This window comes from Daphnia magna, linkage group LG3 (assembly GCF_020631705.1).
Source record: "Daphnia magna isolate NIES linkage group LG3, ASM2063170v1.1, whole genome shotgun sequence".
Classification (NCBI taxonomy): Eukaryota; Metazoa; Arthropoda; class Branchiopoda; order Diplostraca; family Daphniidae; genus Daphnia; species Daphnia magna.
Window position 1 is genome coordinate 8,987,777 of NC_059184.1, and position 18,236 is coordinate 9,006,012.

The window sequence follows — 18,236 nt, forward strand, 5'->3', positions numbered from 1 at the left end:
CTAAAATGCATCGACCGGGTAACCAGCATTCTAACACAGAACCATCGATGCAAAATAATGGCAACTACTGCTCCCTACCAACACGAAATGTTTTTGTATTTTTTGGAGCCTCTTACCCATCAGCAACTTGATTACCATCCGTGCTTTAACGAAAAAACTTTTAGTCCGAAATAGACTCTTTAACTGTAGAAGTTCCTTGGCCTCTATAGTATAGGAAAGCACAGAAAGCATCTGCCTAGTATATCTATCTGATTCCTGTGTGTCAATCAAGTTGATCACCAATATTCTGTTAGAACTAGTTATGCATACAGGAAGATAGTACACAGTCTAGGCCATATGTGATTAGGTGCTGAGGTTCTTTATTAAGCTCAAATATATAGATTCCGTCATTAGGACACTCTTACCTGTCAACCGTGACACTCACACAAGAGAGATCCCCTGCAGAAGGCACTTCCCCGCTTTTCAGCTTGGGGGGGGGGAGGAGCCACGTTGCCACATTCATATTAGAGATGCTCAGTTTGCTTATCTCCAACAGCTCCTCTTAAACTGAGCTATCAGCTCTGACTGATTAAACAGTTAACATGGGGGGATGATCAAGTGAAAGCTGGAGGAGCTAGCTAGCCACAAGTCACAACATTTAGTATAACTCACAGGTAAGAACATGCAAGTCAAAAATTCATTCTAGGTAAACGGGAGAGTATTGTAGGGTCGAAGTGAATAGCTGGTCTGGCTGTAACTTAGTTTTAGATAGGAGTCGTGTCCATCACCCCTAATTTTTCTCTGAGGTACTTGAAGCTTGTAGAGGGCAGGGGTTTCGTGAGGATATCTGCAACTTGGTTTTTCGAGTCGACATAGTACGCCTGAATCACTCCTGTGGTTAGCGCTTGCTGGATATAGCGGTACCTGATGTCTATATGTTTAATTTTATTGTGAAGTTCCGGATTATTGGCTACACGTATGGCTCCTTGGTTGTCAAAAAATAGCGTATTGGCTCTGATCCTCTCTGGCCAATTTCTTTGAGGAGTGCTCTGATCCAGGTTGCCTCCTTGGCTGACTCGCTCCCTGCTACGAATTCTGCTTCAGTCGTGGATATGGACGTACATTCTTGCTTGCGGCTGAACCAAGAGGTTGCTCCTCCGTGGCAAAGGAAAACACACCCAGAGGTAGACTTCCTGTCATCCAGGTCTCCACCGAGGTCAGCATCCGTAAAGCCAGTTACACCTCCTTCCTCCTTGGGGGAGAAGACAATGGCATAATTTCGGGTTCCGGCGAGATAACGGATGATTCGTTTCACGGCTGTCTAGTGCTGGATCCCTGGATTTTGGCTAAACTGCGCCACTTTGCTCACTGCATATGCGATTTCGGGTCTTGTTGTGGTGGAGAGATAAAGTAGGGCTCCTACTGCTTTTTGATAAGGAAAATTTTTTCATTTTTGCTACATCCTTTTCATCCTTTGGTACCATATCCGAACAGAGATTTAGACCTGGTTCAGCTGGGGTTCCTCTGGGATGACAGTTCTCCATTCGGAACCTTTTTATCAGGTTGTCAACATAGTCAGGTTGTGAAATGCTAAGCCTCTTTTTGTTCCTGTTCCTATTTATTGTAAGGCCGAGGAAGCGTCCCGCAGGTAAAGTACGGATCTCGAACTTTTTCATCAGTTGATTGGCAAGGCCCTCTATGGCTGTCTGACTGGTGCCGCAAATGAAGGCATCATCGACGAAAAAGAGAGCTGCCAACCCTTGAAGGCGGTAGTAGAGACATTAGTCTTCTTGGGAGCAGATAAGGCCGTACCCGGCGATGACGTCATTCAATTCAATGTTCCAAGCTCTTAGCGCTTGCTTCAGCCCATCAATACTCTTGATAAGGCTACATACTTCATTTTCACGTCCTTCTACTACGTACCCTTCTGGCTGGCTCATATATATCTCTTCGTCTAGTCGGCCGTAAAGGAATGCCGTTTTGACATCGAGTTGCAGGACTTCCAAGTAATTGGCGGCAACCAGGGCAAAGATAGTTCTTAGTGTTGGGAGCTTGACAACTGGGGCAAAGGTCTCATTGTATTCGACTCCATACTTTTGGGTAAAGCCTTTTGCTACTAGTCTTGCTTTGTAGCGCTCCGGGACTCCTTCATACCCAGGTTTAATCTCGAATACTCATCTGCATTTTACTGTACCACGTCCAGGAGGTAGGGGAACAACTTCCCCTGTACCATTCTTTATGAGGGAGGCGTACTCATCCTCTACAGCTGCTTTCCATAAGTCTCCTTCTTCTGATGACAGTGCTTCCTGGAGAGATAGGGCTTGTTTGCCGTAGGTCTTTGGTGGTGGGTGAGCGGCTCCATCAGTTTCTCGGTGTGCTTGATACCCTCTGTAGCGTTGAAGCTCCTCTGTTCGTTTCTGGATTCGTGTTGATCGTCGGAGGGGTGGGGCTGGAGGTGGGACATGATGAGGGTGATTTTCAAATCCATAGAATAGGTCATCATACAGTTGCTCATCATTGCTGCCATCATCATCCTCCCCTTGAGGTTCATTTACAGGTTGATTATCATCCATTTGTTCTCCATGTCTATCTGGGTTAGCGTCACCTTGGGCAGGATCCAGGTCACCAGCTTCGGCTTGGTCACCAGGTGGCTCTGCGTTCATATCAGTGCCGATTTCCACTGGCTCCTGCGGGGAAATTTAGTAGTTATCTGTTTCCACTGTAGCCGTTGGGCTTTCAAAATTAGATCCCTCTTCGAAGATTACATATCTGCTGGTGATGAGTTTTCTAGCAGCGGGGTCCCAGATCCTATAAAGAGTAGAGGATCCCTCGCAGTAGCACACCATCCTTCCCTGGGTCGCTTTTGGCTGAAGCTTCTTTCTCTTTTCAGCAGGTACGTGAACAAAAGCGAGACATCCAAATACTTTGAGGTTGGAAACATCAGGTTCTCTCCCGTACCAGAGCTGATATGGGGTGAAATTGTTATTGCTGGAAATGGAGCGGTTCTGCACGTAAGTGGCGCATTGAACGGTGAGGCCCCAAAGTTCAAAGGGGGACATTCTTCCCGTACATTTGGCTTCTGGCTGATTCAACAATAATCCGGTTTGCGCGTTCACTGACTCCATTCAGTTGTGGCGTGTAGGGAGGGGTAATCCGATGGATAATCCCGGAGTTTGCCAGCCAATCTCGGAAGTCGTTGCTGCAAAACTCTCCGCCTCCATCAGACCTCAACGTTTTTGCTTCTTCTCTGGTCTCAGACTTCAGTTTTCCAGTGAATCTCTTGAATGCTGCTGGTACTTCAGATTTCCGTTGGATTAGTTGGACTTCACACCAACCCGAGTAGTCATCTTTAAAGACTACATAGTATCGTGCTCCAGTTGGTGTAGCTACTTCCATAGGGCCACACACATCCTAGTGAATAACCTGGCCAACTCGGGTTTCTCTGGTGCGAGTGGAGGGGAAAGGGGCACGGTGCATCTTTCTTAGGAGGCACCCACGGCAGTGGGTAGCTGAGTGGGGTTGATCATTGAAGAGTGCCAGACCTGTTGCGCTCCCAATCGATGCCATCTTAAGGAGTGTCTTGAAGTTCACGTGGCCGAAGCGTTGGTGCCAGAGGGACAAGGGCTCGACTTGAGTGGCAGCTAGCGCTCTTTCAGTTTTGGGGTTATGCTCTTCGGCTTCTATATCCAAGCGATAGAGCGCCTTCTCCTCAGATCGCCTTCCCTCCATAATGACGACTCCATCCCTTGAGAGGGAGACAGTGTTGTTGGTGAAGAACACATCAAGACACGCAGCAGTAGCATGACCAATTGAGTATAGGTTGATGCCTAAACCGGGGACATAAAGTACCCCCTCATCGTTTAAAGAGTGTCTTTCCATTTACAGTGGCAGTTACTTTGACGTCTCCTTGCCCTGCAACAGCGAGCCTTGCTTCTCCTATTACGCACACAGTCCATTTGTCTGCTCCAACAGGTACGAAATTGGCGAGGAGTGATCTGTTGTCTGTCATGTGCTGGTTAGCTCCACTGTCTGCGTACCACTCTGTTGTTCTTTAAAAGAAGGTGATAGAAAGCAGGGCAGAAAGTAATGATTAAGCTTCAGTTAAACATACTTATTAGCATTACTGCTCGTCGATGATTTGTAGCTGAATCCCCTACGATCTTTGTGGTCTTCACGCCGGTTTCTGCTATATTTCTTTCTATCTCTGTCATCATGCCTCCGGTCCTTGTTATCGGTCCTCCATGGTCCTTTGTTAGCTCTCCGATCCCTTTCATCATATCATCTCCGCTTACGTTCCCGTTCTTCTTGTTCGTCTTCCAGGCGGCGCTTGTAGGCTCGGCATTTGGCTCGAATGTGATTGGACTCGCCACATTCCCAGCACTCCCTTTTCTTTTCCTTTCCACGGTTTCCTCCTCGATTATCCTGTCGGTGACCCTGAGCTGAATGGGCCTGTTCTTCTATTGCTGGGCAGGCATTGTTATTGCTAAAGAAGGCCGCATCAGATGTTCCTTCTCTTTCCTCTTCACTTTGCTGCTTCATACTTTTTTCCAATCTTACAAGGCGGGAGTTAATTTCTTGAGCGTCTTCTCTGCAGCAGGGGCACTATCCCATGCCACTCCAAAGGTTAACTTCAGACTCGATGGAAGTGACATAAGGATCTTGGCTATGATTTGATCATCTTCAATGACAATGTTGATCCCTCTTAGTCGAGAGACTACCTGCTCCACTTCCGTGATGAATCCCATCACACTTTGACCTGGTTAGAATTTACTGCCATAGAACCTGCTCCACAACATAGGTGCACTGTCAACAGCGGCTTCTGTATATTCGGTCTCAAGCCTGGTCCACAATTCTTGGGCTGAGTTGCAGGACATTAAGGTTCTCGACTGTTCCTCCTTGATAGCTGCATAAATGTTGCTCATCGCCGTGGTGTTCTTCTTCTCCCATGCAGCGATTGCGGCTCCATTTGTTATCTCTCCCGTGGTGTTCCGATTCTGGGGAAGAAGAGAGGGAGATGGTCAAGGCTTATTGTTGATTTCCATCTCACATATCTTATAATGTGGTATGCTCTTCCTCACATGATCCACATGTGGAACACCTTACATGCACAGTATGTAGAAAATCTCACAAACCAAGGGAAAGATCTTTGGGTTCTCAATTAGGCAAATTGGGTGGATTGGCTTCCAAAAGATTAGAGGTATGTATATTCTTACCATTTCAGGTTTTGCTCCAGTGCCGTTTGTTACCAGCCAGAGCTGATCACTCTATAGAGCGATTTTCATCCTAAATTGCCATGAGTCAAAATTTGTCCCGTAAAGTACAATCCAGTATGGCGGCGTCCATCTTTCTCTATATTTGGGCTTGGCCAGGGTTTGCAAACTCAGGGAAGTACTCGGGTTGTTCGTTGTAGCTCGTATGTTGAGGGTGGAGCAGTCCTTTAGGTGGTAGAGGCAAAGGAGAATAAATTTAAGTTTTTCTTTTATCTTGAAAATATATCATGATTTAACGTGGGCGTGATCGAAGTCGGCTCAATTCATCAATATCCAAATCCCGTTTTTGGCGACAGTGGAGCCAAATCATGCTTAGCGGATTGAGTTTGTGCTAAGTGGATTCTATCAGATTTGTATAGGAGGAAAGCCCTTATTTATCACATAGCTATCTCAAAAGTGCTTTAGCAAACCCCTGTCACCAATGTTTTTACTACATTTTTAAAATTAATTGTTGAACACAATCTGTTTTGAATAAGATCAAATCAGCCATTACTATTTTAGCAACAATATTCAAACATTTCTAGAAGGATTAATCTAATTAAAACTGAATTTTTATCTAAAATTGGTTTTCTTTGTTTAGACGATGTACAAGGATCATGTCTGGGTCCATAACCTGTTAGAACTAGTTAGGTATACAGGAAGGTAGTACACAGTCTAGGCCATATGTGATCAGGTGCTGAGGTTCTTTATTAAGTTCAAATATATATATTCCGTCAATAGGACACTCTTACCTGTCAACCATGACACCCACACAAGAGAGATCCCCTGCAGAAGGCACTTCCCCGCTTTTCAGCTTGGGTGGGGGGAGGAGCCACGTTGCCACATTCATATTAGAGATACTCAGTTTGCTTATCTCCAACATATTTACTGGGATCTTCCTTCAACATTTACAGCGCATGTTTACCATTATTCTGAAGCTCCTCACAAGGTTAATGAAATACACACAATAACTCTAAATTATCTTGAAATCTAAAATATTTCTTAAAAACGAGGTAAAAATATCTTTCTACCTAACTTTAATGATGTACTACAGATCTCCAAAAACAAAATTAAATGGCGTACGTAGCACTTGCATTTGAATGTCGTGCATTATTTGATTGAAAAACAGAACATTATTTGCCAGATTTCATGGCAGAATGGTAGCGCGCCTGACTCTATATCAGGATGTTGCGTGTTCAAATCACGTTGAGATCAGAAGGTTTGTTCAGCATTTCATGTATAAATGTATCATTCAATGACGTTAGAGTGACAGCTATTTCAGGGCAATAATCCTTAGACTTTGTGGACGTGTAAACCATTTGACAATTGCATTCAATAATACTTTTATTTCAAATTGCATATTAATGATGCGCAAGTAAGTGGTAGCTTACCAAAAATGTAGTAATGTTAAGAGAAGGTGAAGTTCGCCAACTGCATGTAGCGATATACTTAGGGTTCGTGCAAGTGGTGACGTAACTAGGGAAACTGATTAGTCGCAATTTGTGTTTGTTACGGTCGCCTAGGGATTCTTCTAATGAAATGTCAATATTCGACGTAAAATGCATCGACCGGGAATCGAACCCGGGCCACCCGCGTGGCAGGCGAGCATTCTACAACTGAACAACCTATGCTGACAAAATTAGCTATAGAGTTTTCTATAGAGTCGGTGCGAAGCAGACCTGTTTTCATGAGCTCCCGATTTTATCGTTTGTTTACATGAGCAGACGATCTTTTATCCTTATTTTCGTGAAACCTTTTTGAAACCTTTTTTAAAACAATAGCCAATATATTTAACGTTTTTATTATTTTCTTTCCTTTTTTTACATAATTTCTCTTCTCTTTTCTTTAAACTATTTTTTATTCCTTCATTCCTTTCTTCCTTTTAATCTTTTACGAAAGTGGTCCCAGGGTTAGAATGGCAGAGGAAGGAGCATCTAGTAGAAACGCTACTAGAGTAAGACTCCATGGGAATGCTATTAAAATCCCAGTTCCTCTGCCAAACATATTAAGATGTGGGGAACGAGCTTGCCAGGGTGAGCGAGGTAACGGGACCTGGACCGAGGAACGCAAGAGACAGTTGGCGGAGAAACACATCAAAGATCGACACTCGAAGAGAGGGGTTCAGTTCACGACCTAGTATGTCTGCATTGGCTGCAAAAAGGAGTTTAATTCCTTTATTTCAGCCGGCAGGCATGCAAGGCCCTGCATTGAGTCCCTTTCTTCCAGTATTCTCCGCCAATCCCACGAGCTCACTGTTTCTTCTGAAATCGGTGGTTCGCAGGGGTCCCCAAATCCCGCTCACTCGCATCTCCCCACTTTTCCCCCTTGTAGAATCGAGGGGGACAAAATAATTTTAAGATACCCTGGAGGACCCACCAAATGTCCTAGGTGCGAATGGACTAACCTGGCACAGAACACCAGAGCCATGGGTAGTATTCATCGACACCTAGAGACAGCCCACCCACTCCGACTTTTGAAATACTGGGAATGCGGAGTGTGTGGATTTGCTGGAGATGGCCCTACACTAAAAGGGCATAACCGGAGATTGAACTCAGCACCACAGCAATCACCCTCCATCCTTGGCTCGCTCGTCAGACCACGGTATATGCTGATGACATTGCCGTGGTTACCAATTCTCCTGACGAGCTCCAAAGTATTTTAGACATTTTATCCCTCACCGCTGACACCTTAGGACTGCAATTCAACGCCGGAAAGTGTGCTTGCTTGGTCATTCACAAAGGCAAGCCGTCTGAGGCTCTGTGCCGAATCGGTACTCAACCCATTCGGTGCTTGGGACCAGACGACAAAGAGACATATCTTGGCACGCCGATCGGCGGGAAATAGTGGTTTCGTCCTCCCACTGACCTTATCCCTAACCTTGACAAGATTGCCGCCTCCAACCTCGCACCATGGCAAAAACTTTAGATTTTCCGATGTCAGCTTCTACCCTTCCTTTCCCATCACCTCGCTTCTGGTCGGGTCCTGAAAGACTGCCTCACCCAACTGGACACTGAGTCTAGGATGTTCTTAGGCCTTTTTGCAGGTCCCGATTGGCAGCGATCCAGGGATCAATGGATATGGTATGTGCCCATTTCCATCATGATGCACCAAACCCCGAAGCTGAGGATAACCCCCCTCTTCCCGTAGAAACTTTATACCCAGTAGATTAGTAGACCCTTTCCTATTTATTTTGTTGATGCGGTTTTACTAATATTTTAAATTTCACACGGCACGTCGGCTGCCCGGATATGAAAAAAACAAAAGGTAGGACAGCTAGCTAGGTTAGATTGAAGTTTACTTACGCTGGTGTTGATGACATGTTGACGCCTTGTTGGTGACGGTGAGTGCCGCGACGTCGGGTCTGGAAGCACGGGTCGGACTGGCAGTGGGGAGCGGCGATGTATAAGAGGACACAGTGCGTACGGCGAGTCTTGGCACGAATCGTTTATTTCTCCAACACTTGTTATTAGGGTTCTACACGATAGTAGGGAACACAAAGTGCAACAACTACACACGACTGCTAAAACGAGAACTGACCCGAACATCTGAGGAACGGTGGGTTTTATACCACACCCAAGATGCGGACGCTAAAAGGTTAGCGTGGGCAATAAAGATGAAGGAATGTGCCACCAGTTGGCATGCCATGCGAACTGGTGTGAAAGAAAGAACAAGGTCAATGATAAGACTGGGTGTCATCGACTCTTCGGTCAAGCGGAAGACAGTCATAAAAGAGATAGCGAGGGAAAGGAGGTCAATGGTGGGGAAAAGGAGTATAAGATTGTACAAACACTTAAATAAATGCAGTAAACTTAATTTACTTAAAGTATTAACTCTAGTGGGAGTCCTTACATAGCTCCCCTTCCTACAAGATTGCGTCCCGCAATCAGCATTGCGTAGGGCAATTGGGTCGTAAGGGGGTCAGTTATTCTTCGGCGGTTCTTCCTTCGTCACAAGGGGTGGATGACCGCGGCCAGGGCTCCTCCTTGCGGCTTCACGAATGATTCCCGGACGCGTCCAGCTCACCGATCTCCCATCCGTACTCCGGCTCCTTTTGTGGGGGTAACCGATAGGTGCGTTCGACATACCGCGCTGCTGCCAGGTCTTCTTCGTCGGAGTCCAGGGAGAAATGACTGCTGACGAAGCTGACATTGCATTTTCCGCCACGAAGCCTCGCGATGATGTCGTTTAGCGCTGCAATGTATATGCCCCTTTCCTGGACATCACTGGCCAGTGACATACAGTATGGTGAGGGCCTGTCTTCGAGTAGTGCGATCGGATCTAAGGGGAGGGTGGAGGTGCCTGAAAAAAAGGAGTCTTCTTCCTAGGGGTCATCTACCGAAAGTAGGGAGACGTCGTCGATGTCATCAGGGACGTCTGCGTCGTACATAACCTCGTCGTCGTCGGGGTTGTCCGCGCAATACAGGATGTCCTCTTCGTCGTCTGGGCAAGCCGCTACGTATTGGAATTCCTCCATGTCAGACGAGTAGTCTGCGCAGTAGAGGATGTCTTCTTCGTCCTGGTTGGGGATCCAGGCCGCTTGTCCACCTTTCTGGTCTTCCCGATCATCCGTGGATGTAAGGGGGGAGGGTTCGAGCCTAGGGATAGAGTGTGGTAAGGATTAGGAAGGCTTGGTATCGAAGGGTTGTTGGGGTGTTATGGGGTACATGGTATACTCTGCACGATTCTGGGTGGGTTTATTCTAAAGGACACTAACATAAAATCTACGACATTGCATGATACATGGAAAATTAAGGTGGCCAATCAACGCGTGGGGTTTTAATACTAGGGACGCGAGAGGAGGGCTGCTGCTTCTCTGTGTTGGGCTAGGCTACGAGGATGTGAAATGGGTGGGATGAGGTATGGTTGTTGGTTTAACCCTAGCCACCCTGTGGGACTGGCGGGAGTTAGTGGCGGGGGTATATCGACAATGGTGACCGGAGCAGTTGGGGCCAAGTTGGTGGTTGCTTGGGGTCCCAACTCAATGTCTCGATGAGCAGACTGAGGTGGCGTTAACCAACTGCACGGGATGTGGCGAGTACCGACAGCAAGGGATGTAAAGACCCAGGAGGGAACCGAGTCCGCAGAATCGGAAAGCCAGAGCAATGGATACTCCTACTCCCGAAATGATGCCGAAGTTCCAAAGCCAGTATCCGATCCTTGCCATGAAGGAGATGTATTGTGCTTGTCCGGGGTGGACGAGGACTGTGTTGACGTGTCGTTCGCCCGACATTTCTGTGCCATAGCCCATCTGTATGTACGCCAGGATGTTGGCCATGATGGTTGAAGCACTTAGGGGATGCGACGTTATTGTTGGGTGCAACTGCAGTATCATGCACAACGAGTTATCGACCTCCAGGGGCATAGTGTCGATAAAACGGTGGCCTTGTATCTCTAGGTTGGGGTTGATTGGCATCCAGGTGTTGTTCTTGAAGGTGTGGGCTTTGCCGTTGAAGTTGACGAAGTTTGCGTGCCAGTAGCAATCGGAGTACTTCGTGAGCTCCCAACCTTCCACGTTGATGGTCTGGTTGCCCCACCGAGGTTGGGCTCCACATGGCGTGAAAACCGTCCCAAAGGTGACGTTGCTGGAAAAACACTGCAAAACGGACACGGATGCCCCGACCGCCAGTAGCTTGGTGCATAATGGAAGGTCCAGATGCTTAGCGGCTAACCATCCGTCGTATTGTGCAGTCGTCGTAGCGGCATGGTAGGCGGTTTTCCGGCTTTTGCATTGCAGGTTACGAATTTCTTGGGCCAGGTGGTTTGAAATATCCATTGTGAAGTCTCTGATGTATTGTGTATGACTGGCGTATTCGATCTCCGCCCGTGTCAGTTCGGACAGCGCCCTTCTGGCTCTGGCGTCCGCGTTATTGGGCCTCATCTCGACGAGATCGGTTCCCTTGGCCGCTTCCCGAACCACGATGACGACTCTGTCCATTCCTAGAACCGGATGGTAGGCAGTGAGGTTTCCTCCTCCACAGACGGAACTGTTTATCATTGAATATATAAAATCCAGCTGCTTAATTGGGTCCCGAATACGGAAGGTAGTGTCGTTTTCGGTTGAGTGCTTGACGCCCATTCCCTTTTCGATAACCCTTAACTCGCAGGGCTTCGCTTCCTTCCAGGAATCGTCCCAGACGAGGGTCACGAGGTTGTGTTTGAAAGAGCCGTTTATTGCTCCAGGGATGTCGCCAAGTGGAGAGCTGATAGTACAGTTCGGGCATTCGCTCTGTAAGGTCACTTCTTTGAGGCGACAGTTGGTCATCTTTTCTGTCGCCGTCCGAAGCCAACTGGTTTCCACGAATGGGTGGCCTTCCAGGGTGAACGAGTTGGGCCCTGTTATATCCATCGCCTTTCCTCGACATTGTCGTGTGTCTCTCATCCTTCGGCACGTTGCTGCATCCACTTCGATGGGGTTGCGGCCGTAAGACACTTGATTCCATTGCATGAAGTCCTTGTACACTGTGGTGGTGGATACCCACATGCTACACGTGTGGCCAGCAAAGCGTTTAAATTCTGGTAGTGTAGAGTAGATAGTGTACGTAATGGATACCGGTGGAGTGGGGGCGTCTTCAAAAGAGCAGTCTTCCTCCGTGAACTTCAGAAATCCCAGATTTGCCGCACCATCACAGTTACACACGGTGGCATTAAATGCAGCCAAGGGGGTAAAAAACAGGAGGGCGAGGAGGGACATCAACAATAATCTAGGCAATCGAAGATACGATTCGGTGAATAGCATGAAATAACGAGTAAAACAAGAAATGCATTGCAATGATACATAGGGAAGTAACGGATTTTATTCTACGGCATGGTATGTAGTGAAAAGGCACATGGTCAACTACGCTTGATGAAGTGTTCATATGGCTGCTACTCAAATTATATTTAAACATCTAACATTTATACGAGGGGATGCGCTACGTGTCACGGCCATTGGGGGGTCTAAGGGCGCTCCATGGCCGTATGCCAGTGCGGCGCTTGGGGTGGGGTGCTACGGGGGGGAATGGTGGGGCTACTGGCTCTCAAGCCGTTAAAGAGAGTCGTTCCGGGGTGAAAGAGAGGTTTATGTTTGGTCCTTTGTGGAGGTTTGAAGTTATCGTTCCTTCTGGTAAGGGGGATGGACCGGAGTCGAGATCTATAAGATCCTGTTCTTCCTGCAGAGCGTACTCTTTATCCGCTGGGGGTGGTCCTTCAAGTTCGTTGGTGAGCTCCGGTGGTATGGGGTGATCACGGCTCTCTCGGAAATCTACGCAAGGTTCTTCCTTCCAGATCATAGATTCATACAGGGGTTTGATCCTGTTTACGTGCACCAACTGGGTCTGTTTTCCCGCGCATTCTTGAATTTCCACGGTGTGTTGGTTGTTGATTTTTGTGACGCGGTATGGCCCCATAAAACGGGGGATGAGTTTCTTGCTTGTGCCTGCCATTTGCGTTCTTACGTCGATTAACACCTTGTCACCGATGTTGAATGCTTGCTCACGAGCCCGCTTGTCGTACTGGGTCCTTTGCTGTTCCCTGGCTTGGGCCAAGTTTGCTTTAACCAATAAGAAGGCCTCGTGAAGACGTTGCATTAGCTGGCTTTTTTAGTCGGATGGGACGATGATGTTTGCTGGCTTTTGTAAAAATCGGTCAATAGACACTACTGGATCGCGGCCATGATTTAGGAAGTTGGGGGTTTCTAGGGTGGAGGAGTGTACAGAGTTCCTGTAGGCGAAAGCAACTGGGTCTAGCACTTCTTCCCATTTAGAGAAACCCTGTTCCATGTATTTCTACTACCATAGCATTTCTACTACGGTTTTGTTGAATCTTTCGGTTAAGCCATTAGTCTGTGGATGGTACGTGGTGGTCCTCAACTGTTTAATTTGAAGTGTCTTACAAAGTGAGGAGAACAGCTCGGACGAAAAATTCGAACCACGGTCGGTGACAATGGCCCTTGGGGGACCATGATACAAAATGACTATCTGCTAGCGCCTTGCTCGTTGAAAGGGCGGTCTGGTCTGCTAGAGGGATAACTACTACCCATTTCGTGAAGTAATCAGTAATTACTAGGATGTGATTGTTCCCTTGCAGGGATTGTGGTTGAATTGGCCCTAAGAAGTCTAGCCCTAAGACCTCGAAGGATCCTGAGGTGAGGTCTAGGGGATTTAAGAAGGCCCGAAGATTCGATCGTCGTTGGAGGGCACAGGGTTTACAAGCGAGGCAGTAATCCTTTACGTCGGAGAGCATTGTTGGCCAGTAGTATTTGTCTCTAATCCGGAGGCATGTCAACTGGTATGCCAGATGGTCGGATAGAGGGGAGTCGTGATACTCATTCAATAGCTGTTTTCTTAGGCTGAAGGGAACCACCACTTGTTGTTGCACGAACCGTCGTCACTTCTTCGAGATGGGCTCTTGCGTACGACACAGAAGGCCACCAGCAATGCCATACAGTTCGATTTCTTTCGCACAAATCTGGTCTGTATTCTCTTCACTAAGGGTTCCATGTTCTAAGCAATTTGTTATGTCTATACAAAATGAATTTTTTTTCTGTTCGCGGAGTATGGCGTCATCTTCTTCAGGGGCTGTTCGAACTGAATTAACCGGAATTCGGGATAGAAAATCTGCATTCTCATTGACTCGACCCGACCGGTACTTTATCGAGTATTTGAGGTTAGCCAACAATATTGACCATCTTCCTAATCTACCCGTCTCGTCTTTTAACGTCTGCAGCCACTGCAGCGGGCTATGGTCACTGATGATAACGAATGGCTCGTCATGAAGGTAATGGCGGAAACGCTTTATACCGAAAATCACGGCCGCGGCTTCCTTCTCGATGGTAGAGTACTTGGTTTCTGCTTTATTCAGGTGTCTACTGGCGTAGGCGATTGGTTGGTCTTTTCCGTCGTGTATTTGGGACAAAACGGCTCCTAGTCCGTAATCGCTGGCATCAGTGTAAATTAGGAATTCTTTAGTGAAATCTGGTTAGGCCAGAACAGGGTCGGTCATCAGGCATTTCCTAAGGAATTCGAAGGAATTTTGGGGCCCCCATTTTATCCTGTCCTGCGGTTTCCCCTCGCTTGATGTATGAGGGGGTGGGCGACTGTGGAGAACCCCTTGATAAACCGTCGGTAGTATGACGCTAACCCCAAAAAAGACTGCATTTCTTTAACGGTAAGTGGTTTTCTGCAATTTACAAGGGATTCGATTTTGCGGGGTCTGGTGCTACGCCTTCTGCTGAGATGACGTGGCCGAGGTACTGGACTGATGTCTCTAAAAATCTACATTTTGATAGTTTCACCTTGAGGTTTGCCTCTTCAAGTAAATCAAAGATTTTCCGCAGGTTCGATATGTGTTCTAAGGGAATCTTAGAGAAGATGATAATGTCATCTAGCTAAAACCAAGCAAGTCTTCCCTATCTCTTCCTTAAGGACAAAATTCATCAATCGTTGGAAGGTTCCTGGGGCGTTAGTCAAACCGAAGGCGAGCCGATTCCATTCATACAAATTGTTCTTAACGATGAACGCCGTCTTCTCTTTTGATTGTTCGTCCATTTCTATTTGCCAGTACCCTGATGCAAGATCTAGAGTGGAAAAGCATTTTTGGCCTTGTAACAGGTCAAGCACGTCGTCAATGCGGGGCAAGGGAAAGGAGTCCTTCTTCGTGATCGCATTTAGTTTTCTGTAGTCAATCCACAGGCGGTCGTCTCCTGTTTTCTTCTTCATTAACACTACTGGGGCTGCCCAAGGGGAGAGGGAGGGTCGTATAATATTGTTTGCTAGTAGTTCGTCGATGATTTTCTTTGCAACCTCCCGTTGACGGGGGGGATGCTCTGTATGGCCTTTGGCGGATGGGCCCTTGCCCCTGTATGTCGATAACGTGTTTGACCAGACCCGTGTTCCCCAGATCGCGTGTTTGAAATGCGAAGATACTTTGTTTTTCTAGGAGCAGTTTGCGCAATTCCCGCTTTCTGGTTTCCGTAACATCTGGGAGGGAGGCTTCGAAGATGGCGGGGTCGATGGTAGTAGGCTTGGTGGAACAAGATGCTATGAGTGTAGGTGGCTCGAAAACCACATGACCTAAGATGGTGTAGCGAGGAAGGGAGATAGTGTGGTTTGTTTCGTTGACTATCACAATTCTGAACATCCCATAGTCACGTTTTGTAGAGACGAAGGGGTCCAGTCGAAGACCGGCGGGTAACCGTGGGTTTTTTACTAGAAAACAGGCAGTGCCGAGAGATAGTTTGACGTCACTATTCTCGCTCTCCACCACGCATACGGATGATGGAGGTATTTTCGTTTTAACAGCCACCATCATTGTGGGTTTGTCATCGTTTTGGAGTTGATCAGACTCCCTCACTCGATAGACTCGCCTCTCACGACCGTCTATCATAAACTTATGTTCATAAAGAGCGTCTAAACCTAGTACGCATTCTTCCATAATTTCCGGAACGACGATGAACTCTTGTTAAAAGGGTTCACGGGGCCTCTCGTCCTCGACGAGAACATCTACTGTTACGGTGCCCTGGCAGGCCAGGCGCCTGTTGCTTATATCGAAAAGGTTTACCGCTACTTCTCTTGTGTGTCTGAATTCTTCCATTTGTTGCTGTAGTCTTTCGAAGAGTCGACTAGTAATGAGGCTTTTGCCTGCTCCACTGTCTACTAACGCTTTGAATGAACAATTTCCTACTCTTAGTCTAATTATGGGGGTGGTAACTTGGGTGGACACGGATTTGACAAATTGTTGGGGCTTTGGGAACCCACCGAGTGGCCCAACAGTTGATTCGGTGGTTTCTAGTTTTCCGGCTGCGACCGCAGGATGCCGGTTGGTGTCGCTGGAGTGTTGGCATAATGCCCTGATGGTGGAGGGTTCCGGGTGGTAGGGCAGAAATCATGTCGGTGCCCTATGTTCCGGCACAGGCGGCAAAGCTCGTTCTTTTGTTGTAGCTTGGTGAAACAGTCTGTTTCGGTGTGGAACCCCCAGGTGCTGTGGAATTCGCAAAAAAGGGCTGCCCTTTTAAAAGCTTCGGGTTGCGTCACGTTCGGGTTTCTCTGTCTTCCACCAACCTGAGAGGGCCTCTGTGCTAATTGCCTTTTCATTTCTGCTAGACTCTGTTGTAGTTCCGCGTTGTGAGTCGTGGCATTTTGGTCAACCATGGTGCTTAAGCGGTTTAGGGCTTCCAGCACGCTGGTCAGTTCATTTTGATGGGTTGGTGCGTTCGTTGATGAGTATGCTGCATGGATTCTAACTCTCGTCTGTGATTCTTCAATAGCTAATGCGGTAAGTTCGACTCGATCGATAAGTGTCTCGAACGATGCAAATTTTTTATACTTTAAGGGGACTTGCATATCGCTGGGTAGACCTCTCAGAAACCTGTCCATCATCATTTGCTCCCGGGATGCGGCGGTAGCTGAATATAATATACCATCCATAGGGTAAGCTTTATGGAACGCCTTACGAATACGATTTGCGTAGCGGCGCATGTTTTTCTCCGGCTCCCTCTTCATGTTGTGAAACTCGACGCTCCTTTGTGACCGCGTTTCGGTCGAGTGGAGGAGTTTGAAGAGTCGTGCTTTCACTGCTGCGTACTCTTGGGATCGGATGGAATTGTCTAACTTGAATGTGTCGAATTCTTCAGCAGCCTCTCCGTAGAGTTTAGAGCTCATTAAGCGTAATTTTCTAGTTTCCTCGAAGTTGCCTAGATCGAGGGCTGATTCCAGGTGAGCCGCCCAATCGTCGAAACGACCAGACCTCTGACGATCACAAAACATTGTCACTGAACCAAAGTCTTGCATTGCCTGTTCCTGTTGTGTCCTCCTAATTTTGTCGTCTATTGCTACACTTGTGACGGAGGAGGGACAGCTGATACTTGTGGTCCCTGGGTGTGGGGTGGGGGGCGGTTGTGTGTTTAGCTGGTGGGGGTTTAGCTGCCCACTGGATGGCGGGTTGACTGGTGTCGAAGCTACGAAACCTGGGTGGGTAATGCTCTGAGAGAGTTGTCCAGATGGGGCAAATGGGTTGGTGGGGGGCGTGTCATAGCCCCACTGTGGTACGGGTAATGGGGTGACCCCCTGTAGTGTTGAAGTCGGGTACGGGTTAGTGGTTCCTTGTAGGGTGTCTGCGGTTGCCGTTGGTTGGTTCTGCTCTGCTTGGGCAAGGGTTCTCGCGGTACTAACCGCTGTCTTCGTGTCGACGCCAGCTTCTAGGAGGCGGGTCAACTCTTTTTCGTACGTCTCAAAGAACGTACTCGCCTGTACTTGAGACGGTTTGCTCGCACCCGCCCCATACACGGTGAGCACTGGCGTAAATGACACCTTCCTGTTTGACGGTGTCTTTTGCTGGGCCAATTGTGTTTCTCTTCGGTCTGTGTTGATGGGGATATCGAAATTTACTAGGGGGGATGTTGGTTGGGGGTATAGGTTTTTTGGTCGGGCGCCCAGGTGTGCCCACTCGTCTTTGTTTGCGTGTTCCCATACTTCCTCTAGCGTGCAATATCCCTCTCCTGACCCTTGGCTACCCTTACAGCTGTCTACAAACTTCTCTAATTGTTCGTCGATGTATTAATGGTTTGCTGCGGCTTGGTTTGGTCCTAGGCCCGTCCTGAATGATGGGAAGGATTGACGGAAGGTCCTCCCCCAACGCTTAAGAAGCGGAATTTTCTTTCCCGCGCTGCTCTCGTCTTTAACCATTACTATTTTACAAGGGTGATATGCACGCGGTAACGAAGCTAAATGGGTAAGGCGGTCTTTTCTCCCAATTTTGGGTCTGCGGGAGTCGGCGTGAGTCTGCGTGAGTCGGCGTGACTTAGCATGAAGGCAATGTGGAACGGTAGTAATGGGCTTACAAATTATAAATAATCAATTATTAATTCTGTAAATGTACCGACTTAATATTTAACCTTCGATTTCTTACTAGCAGAGCGTAGTTTCGATCTACGGACGGTTAGGGGCGGTTACGGTTAGGGGCCCAGCACGCTTCCGCTGCGCCACTCTGCTGTTGCAATTAGATGTCTGCAGTACGTTCCAATAACACCTTTCG

The 18,236-nt window shown here is 47.6% G+C and overlaps 1 protein-coding gene and 1 pseudogene across 1 annotated transcript; both read right to left on the minus strand.

Moving 5' to 3' along the window:
• Window positions 1-9,549: 9,549 nt before the first annotated feature.
• LOC123470633 lies at window positions 9,550-12,793 on the minus strand. Its single transcript, XM_045171173.1, has 4 exons — window positions 12,262-12,793; window positions 12,048-12,078; window positions 10,268-11,938; window positions 9,550-9,823 (listed from the first exon to the last, which is right to left on the minus strand). The coding sequence occupies exons 1-4, from the start codon at window positions 12,791-12,793 to the stop codon at window positions 9,550-9,552; spliced, it is 2,508 nt and encodes an 835-aa protein (XP_045027108.1).
• A 799-nt stretch (window positions 12,794-13,592) lies between these two features.
• LOC123470634 lies at window positions 13,593-17,020 on the minus strand (annotated as a pseudogene).
• Window positions 17,021-18,236: the final 1,216 nt, after the last annotated feature.

Bases quoted from the DNA above. Each gene is read 5' to 3' on its own strand.
- LOC123470633 (XM_045171173.1), bottom strand. From the start codon at position 12,793: ATGCAACGTCTTCACGAGGCCTTCTTATTGGTTAAAGCAAACTTGGCC. The intron at 11,939-12,047 runs TCACTACATACC...ATCGTATCTTCG, and splicing joins GTAGTTGACCATGTGCCTTT to ATTGCCTAGATTATTGTTGA. The intron at 9,824-10,267 runs GTACTCGCCACA...CTCTATCCCTAG, and splicing joins CTTTACATCCCTTGCTGTCG to GCTCGAACCCTCCCCCCTTA.